At 35.5% G+C, this 7,795-nt stretch overlaps 1 protein-coding gene across 1 annotated transcript; it reads left to right on the forward strand.

The window, feature by feature from the left end:
* The first annotated feature begins 2,605 nt into the window (after positions 1-2,605).
* LOC142622243 (F-box protein SKIP1-like) lies at positions 2,606-4,636 on the forward strand. The gene is made up of 2 exons (XM_075795688.1): positions 2,606-3,028; positions 3,726-4,636. Exons 1-2 carry the CDS (start codon positions 2,652-2,654, stop codon positions 4,294-4,296), a joined length of 948 nt encoding a protein of 315 aa, XP_075651803.1. The 5' UTR covers positions 2,606-2,651; the 3' UTR covers positions 4,297-4,636.
* The last annotated feature ends 3,159 nt before the right edge of the window (positions 4,637-7,795 follow it).

Consider the following 7,795-nt stretch of genomic DNA (forward strand, 5'->3'; position numbering starts at 1 on the left):
GTCTTTTGGTTATGTTTGCCATTTTGTCCATTTGGCATCTACTCTTGTCTTTGATTACTCTTTGGGACGATAGAGTAATGTTATTATATGCGTAAACTATTTTACAACATTTTTACAAATAGTTGATGTGACAAATTTTTATAAAAGTTAAGAAGTGATGGATTTAATAAGTGACCCACAAACAGAAAATCTAGTTCCAAAATTTTGGGTTGAACTGAACAAAAGAAGATTCATAAGCCCAAAAAACTATCATGTCTTATAAATTATTTTTTGACCCAACTAGTATGTATGTTTTCGATTAGGTGTAGAGGGTAGGATTTGGATTGAGAGTCTTGTACCAAATTACCAGTTATTGTTGAGCCTGACGTGAATTTAGGCTGGATTGGGTCTTAATTAGGGATTGTACAAACTGGCCCAAGGGGGGCAATTTTTAACATTGTTCGATTTTCAAATTTATGTGAAATTATGAAAGACAACTTTAACTGATTGAAAGCCATGCATTGAACAATTTTGGCCATGAAATGATGAATTATAGTATAATTTTACTGAGAAATAATGAGTATAAATTAAATAGAAGCCAAACTACAAGTGGTAATTAGATAAGTAATAGTAGAAAGTAGAAACATGACTTCTAAAACCCAATAAAGATCGATAGAATATGATGGCAAGGTAGATAATAAGAAAGCAATGACCAAAAAAAAGAATATTGGAGAAGAACCTTGAACCTATCACATAAACAATCAGGAACAAAATGAATCACATAAGCTCACGAATAGACACATATAGATAAAAATCATGGCAGAGCCAGAAATTTATATTTGGAGGGCTATATATAATTATTTTTTTTATGTGTATGAAATGTAAAATAGTAATGTACAATACTTCATAACTGAATATATATAAACAAAAGTATATTTAATTAAAATTAAACAATTATTCAATTGTCAATACATAAAAATATATATATAATAAACAACAACTAAATGCATGTGTATATATTGTTTATAATATATTGGTTATTATAATAATAAATAATATATTATAAGGAATTTAAAAAAAGAAAGCAATGAAAATAAAAACAAAGAAAATACAAATACCTGGAAAGTGTTAAAAACTTATGGGTCAGCCGGTCTTAGGGGCATAGATAGAGCACTGCACACTGCACACTGCACACTGCACACTGCACACTGCACAAGCATGGAAGCTTCACAAACTGAGTCATAAATTGAGGGGCACGGCAATGAGTCACACAATGACAATGACAAAGGGAGAAAATTGAGTCACTATTTATTGTCTAAATTTGAACACATAGTACTGCAAAACTTTTACTTTTAACCTGATAACAAAGCTTTGATTGAATGTCAATTTAAGAGTGTTCACCAATCTTAAGACACTTGGAATTTTTTATGACAAACCTGAAAAAAATAAAAACATTAAACAACATCAGAAAAATATTACTGAGTTATAAGCTGAATAGACAATTATAGATTACAAAACTTTTTTGTCTCATGATCCAAATAATATGAAATTGGTGTCATTGAAAATTAAATTTTAATAACTTTCTAACAGTATTAAGATCACCTACAATGGAGATTAAGAAGACCACCATTTGATAATGATAAGTGATTATACTGAGAGAAAAAAGATAACGATTAGAATAAGCATCAACAAATGAAGAAAAATAAATCTTAATAACCATTAAAATATGCCAAATGTCATACTTAATTTAATTTAATTTATCAGTTAAGTTAAGTTAGGTGGGTCAAGTGAAATTTCATTAATCTGCCACCCACTTTAACCCATTTGATCAACCAACCCATGGGCTTTCCGGTCAGGTCGAACAAGTAGGCCATTTCCTTAAAGTTACACTGAAGTTTTGAAATTACGTTGATGATCACTCTTTAATAACCAAATCAAAATCAATAAATCTAAAGTTACCATAATTTTTCAAAATATTTCACAATAGTTAAGAGGATAAGTTGTGAATAACATAAGATAAAGTGGTGTCAATAATAAGATCAAATAAAAATTAATAAAAATCTATCAACTCAAATAAAAACTATTGTAACATTCTAACATTATCGAATCAAAACAATTCATGTGATAGAAAAAAGAGGGTCAAAATAACTAAATAAGATCATGGGTAAAATATGAGAAATTATTAAGTTCATCGAAAAACGGTTGAGGTGGTCATTTTTAGTTTATCCAACTAATAATATAATACTATTTATTCAAATGTGACATCATTTAGTGATTTTTTTCCTTGATTAAGAAATTGACTCACATGACTACATATATAATATCGTTTCATTGATTGGAAGAACCACTTCAGCTGTCCTCTCAATAGACCTAATAATTTTCATAAAATAATGTTAAAAACTTCTAATTTAAACCAATACCAACTAATTTCAAGGCGTTTAGAAACGGACAAACAATTACTCATTTTTATCCTCCCGATAATTTGGGGATAACCAGTTTTGTTGAGAAGGATAACAATATTTATCCACAAAAAAAACAGATAGAATGAAGGATCCACACGTGTGTTGACAGGTGGCTAACAGTAGAAGCTCTATCCACGCCTTATAAGTACAACCTATCTGGTCTATACAACAAGTACAAAACCAGAAAGACACAGTTGAACCGAAATCAAAATGGATAACAACAAGAAGAAGGAAGAAGAAGAAGGAGAAGGATCAGGATGCACCGAACCCGAATCCGATTGGGCAGATTTGACCCGCGAGTGCCTCACCAACATACTCTCCCGGCTAACCCTGGAGCAGCGATGGCTTGGACCCATGCTCGTCTGCAAGTCATGGCTCCAAGCCTGCACGGACTCTTCTCTCCACTCCAGCTTCGACGTCGAGCCCCACTTCGGCACCAACACCGACTCGCCTCGATGGTGGACCCCAGATTTCGAGAGGAAGATCAATTCCATGCTTCGATCCGTCGTCGTTTGGAGCGATCACTCTCTCACTGCCATTCGCACCCGTCACTGCTCCGATCTCGCTCTCTCTTTCGCCGCTGAAAGGTCCCTTTTTTAAGTTTTAATTATAAAGTTTTTGGTTTTTTATTTATTTATTTTTTTCATGTTACACTTACACCATATTTTTGTGTGTATTGTTGGATCAGTTGTTTGAAGGATAGAACTCAGATTAATCCTAATTTGTTTCTTTCCAAGTTTCAGTATTTTATTTAAAAAAACAAACAAACAAACAAAAAAAACTTTTCCATGAACAGTTTATTTATAGGTCAATGATTGAATGATCAACGTTTGTTTCAAAAACATCTTTACTTTTGAAATTGTTCAGAAAGGGCCATACCGTCCGACATATGATAGATGGAAAACGTTGATGTAGAAAACGGAATTCAAGAAAGTGAGGCTACTTTGATGATGTTGGAGCCTATGAAGTGGCATGAATTCCGTTTGTCACGTCTGTTTTTCCATCAGATGATAAGGGGTTTTTTCATAAAATGTTGAGATTTATAGGGGACTGAAGCAAAACATTCTAAAGTATAAGGATAATTTTGAAACAATGATTGAAGGTTGAGGACCAAATATGCAAGTCAACCTATTTTTTGGTTAGATTGTTTCTGTTTTAATAAGTGATTAGTCTGTTGATGACCCATAGCCAATCTCATTCTCTTGGGACTAAAGCTTTGTTGTTGTTCATTATGATCAAAGTGAATTTGATGTTGCGATGTTGGTCGTGTATTTGCATTTTCAGGTGCCCAAAGCTTGAGGTCCTGTCAATCAAGAGCTGTCAGAATGTTACTGATGTATCTATGGCAAAGATAGCTTTTCGGTGCACCAAGCTTAGGGAACTAGATATCAGCTACTGCTACGAGATATCTCATGAGTCGTTGGTGTTAATTGGAAGGAATTGCCCAAACCTTAAAGTTCTGAAGCGAAATCTAATGAATTGGTTGGATTCTTCCCAACATTTTGGAGTTGTCCCTAATGAGTATCTAAATGCTTGTCCACAAGATGGGGACTCTGAAGCTGCTGCTATTGGAAAATATATGCCTTATTTGGAGCACCTTGAAATTCAGTTCTCCAAGTTGTCTGCTAAGGGCCTTACTTTGATATGCCAAGGCTGTGTGAACCTCAAGTACTTGGATTTGTCTGGTTGTACGAGCTTGACTGGTCGGGATATTGCTAATGCATCATCGAATCTGAAGGTTCTGGAGATTAAGAAGCCAAATTTCTATATGCCAAGGTCAGTCTATCACGCAGATAGGTATGGCCATTGGAGATTGTATGATGAGAGGTTTCAAACAGATGTTTTCCGGATTTGATCTGACTAGCTGGATAATAAAATCGTTGGTAATTTGATCACATTTGGGAAAACATCTTTTGTACTCTGGTCTAAGGAGCTCTTGATAAGGGTTCTGTAGCCAAGTTGCCTTATATGTTTAATAAATTCATGTACGGTGCCACATGTAGTTTGATTTCTATTATGTTTGTTTTCTTCTGTGATTTGTAATGCTTTTTTTAAAATAAAATAAAAAATCAAGAATCATCCTTTGATGTACACTTGTATGGTGATTTGGATTTACCAAATGTATACCTATTAAATTTCTGTAGGCTATTTCTTCTACATCTAATTTTTTTTTATATTGTGAATCAATCAAGAAACTATAGACCACTTTATTCTGCCCGTTTTACTGTCGTTGCGGATCACCCCGTAGTGTAGGGATGAATCTTCTACATCTAACATTGATCCAACATCAAGGACTTCAACCTTTTGTCATCATTTATGGAGTTCTGATTTATCACACGCAATTAGGCATGGCGGAATCAAATCGTGGAAGTTGTTTAGGTAGCTTGTGCTATGTCTGACGCACATGCGGGAGCCAAGGAAACAAGTGATGCAACTGAAGTTAACCTCTAGAAGCAGCCGAAGAAAAGGCAGCTGAAGATTAGGGATGGCAATTTAGATCCGACCTGCGGATACTCGGCCCGGCCCGACCCTAATGGGCCGAATTTTACCCGGCCCGATAAAGAATAGGGTCGGGTATGGATTTTAAAAAAAATCTGAAGAGGGTCCGAGTCGGGTCCAGGTTTTATCATAAATATCAGGAACCCAACCCATAAAAAACCCGATTATGTTATATTAATTAAAACTATCATCCCATTTGCAAACCCTAACTCACTATAGCCCAGCCCCAGTCGCCTTTCAAGTCTCATCTCATATTCTCATTCCCTTCCCTCATGCCTCACTGCCTCAACCCTCAATCAGTTCCCTTCATCACGCCTCAGTCCTCACTGCCTCATCAGTCATCACGCAACCAGCCACGCCTCACTGCCTCAATCAGTTCCCCTCATCACATCTCACTGCCTCATCAGTCCCCCTCATCAAGCCTCACTACCTCCTCAGTCATCACGCAGCTAGCCACGCCTCACTCAGTCACTCCTCAGCCACGCCAGCACGCCTCATCAGTCATCACGCCCTCATGCCTCAACACGCAGCCACACCTCAGCCATGCCCTCACGCCTCAGCCGTCTTGAACTTGAAATTTATTTCTTGGACTTGTGATATTTTGTAGCTTTTTATATTTTATTTTGTAGCTATGATTTTGTTGATTAATGATTATCTTAGTTTAGTGATTTATTGATTTAAAATTTTAGTTATGATTTATAGATGTATAGATATATAATTAACAAGTGATTTATGATTAACCTATGATTTGGATTGATTTGGCTGCCATATAATGTGGTTTAAATGCCAAATTTTGGCATTTGGGCCACGTTATATGGCTGGAATGGGCTGGAATGTAGGCAAAAAAATTTAATGGGCTTTGGATTTTTTTTTTTTGGTTGGCCCAAATTTGGGCCCAAGAAGATAAATGGAGCCCGTGTGGCCCAGCAGGGCGGGTTTGGGCCCCGGGAAAAAAATTCGATTAATAATCGGGCCAGGTCCGAGTTTCGAGTCTTGGCCCACGGGTCGGGTCCGGGTATGCAAAAACTCGGCCCGAACCCGACCCGTTGCCATTCCTACTGAAGATATATGCCTCAAGTGTTTTGTATTTGAATTAAGTGATAGTTTCGTATTTGGATTAAGATGTTTTTAGGTTGTTGTTATCTTTAGAACTCCCTGGACATGGATTCATTCTATTATCTTGGGGGTAGGATTAGTGATAAGGTTATTTGTAGTCTCTTTATTTATTTATTTATTTTTGGTAATAAGGAAATTTCATTCAACTAAAAAGAGGCAAGAAACTATTATTTCGAAAATTCATTTCCTTTCTAGTTGTCCTCGAATATGACTAGTTAAAACCTTATCAATTAATTGGATCATAGCAGCTTGTACCTTTGGAGTTGAGTTAAAGTTTGTTATTTAAAGTTCTTAATATTTAGTGAGCACAACTTTTTGTTTGGAAAATTTAAATATCTACGAATTAATTTGGAAACAGGGAATTTCATGTTTAAGAGTCTGTTTCGGTTTAAGGTTTTTTTTTTTTTTTTGGATTGGCAAATAGTGGGGAAGAGGAAGTAGGTTTGAACCACAAATCTTCGCACCACATTAATATTCCTGTGAGTTTAAATTCTTGAGTCTTGACTATTGAATCCTTGAGAAATTACATCTTAGTATTCAGTAGGCCCTAAGAAATGAGTTTTAGAAATCTTGGGAATTTAATGTAAGTTTAATGGGGAGAAAACAACACGTGACCATTGTGGTAGGTGTTACTGTGTTAGCCTTTTGAGATACAATAGACATGGCTTTATGTGGCGGCCTTGTACCAATGCCAACCACATAAATCCATGTGCACGAAGGAGGCATATCATGGGCTGGGCTGAGCAATAACTTTGAGATGTGTAACATGTGTTGTGGCCCAACAGCAGGTTATGCTACCCCTTTGTGGTGCATTTCTATTCAGCTTGGCGGTGGTTTTGTGCTTGTGTTGGACACATGGTCATGACGGCATGACCTAAAAGATTGCAGGCTAATGTGTGTGCTTTGGTAGCATGTGCAGCGATGTGCCATGGTAGCTCACATGCGCTTAGCTATGGGTAGGCTGGTGTGTAGTGGGTGTGCTGCTTGTGTGCAAAGCAGGGTTGGGTTTCGATGCAATCGGAATGTTTGGTTAATGTGAGAAAAACACGGTTAAGTTGTGGCTTGCTTGACAAAGCATGACTGGACTGTATTAAGAAATAATTAGGGTGTGTTTAGTATGTTGTAATAACTCCTGTAATGGAATAGTTATTCATGTGCAATTGCAATTCGGTCATTTGGTTTCATCTTTATTACATGAATTAGTTATTATATTGGAATAACTGTTTTTTTTTTTTTTTAAAATGGAATAATTATTCTTTAAATTGAAGAATAGTTATTCCTCTTTTAAATGGATGTAATAGCTATTCCTTAGTACATATAATAGGTTTTAAAATTAATATATTTTCAAAAATATAAAGTTTCCTTGTACAGTAACAACCAAACTTATAAATAGTAATAGTTATTCCATTACAATGTTTTTTATTCTCAATAATAAAAATTATTATTCCTAATGTAATCTATATTCAATGTACCAAACGTATCCTTAGTGTTTTCTCATTTGTTGCTATTTTGTTAAAATGAAATCGATGTTTGTTTGTTAAAACATTTTTAGGTTGTGGCTTGGCGTTGAATGATAGTTTTTTAAGCATCGAAGCTATCTTATGAAGCTAGCATAAGATGTAGAACTTTCCTTTCAGAATAGGGTGGGTTTAGAGTTTTTTGACAACAAGCTCTTTATCTATTCATCTCACATGTGTGCAGATATGTGATTAGAAGCCTGCAATAATTAAAGAGAAACA

Source organism: Castanea sativa, chromosome 1 (genome assembly GCF_040712315.1).
Source record: "Castanea sativa cultivar Marrone di Chiusa Pesio chromosome 1, ASM4071231v1".
In the NCBI taxonomy this organism is placed as follows: Eukaryota; Viridiplantae; Streptophyta; class Magnoliopsida; order Fagales; family Fagaceae; genus Castanea; species Castanea sativa.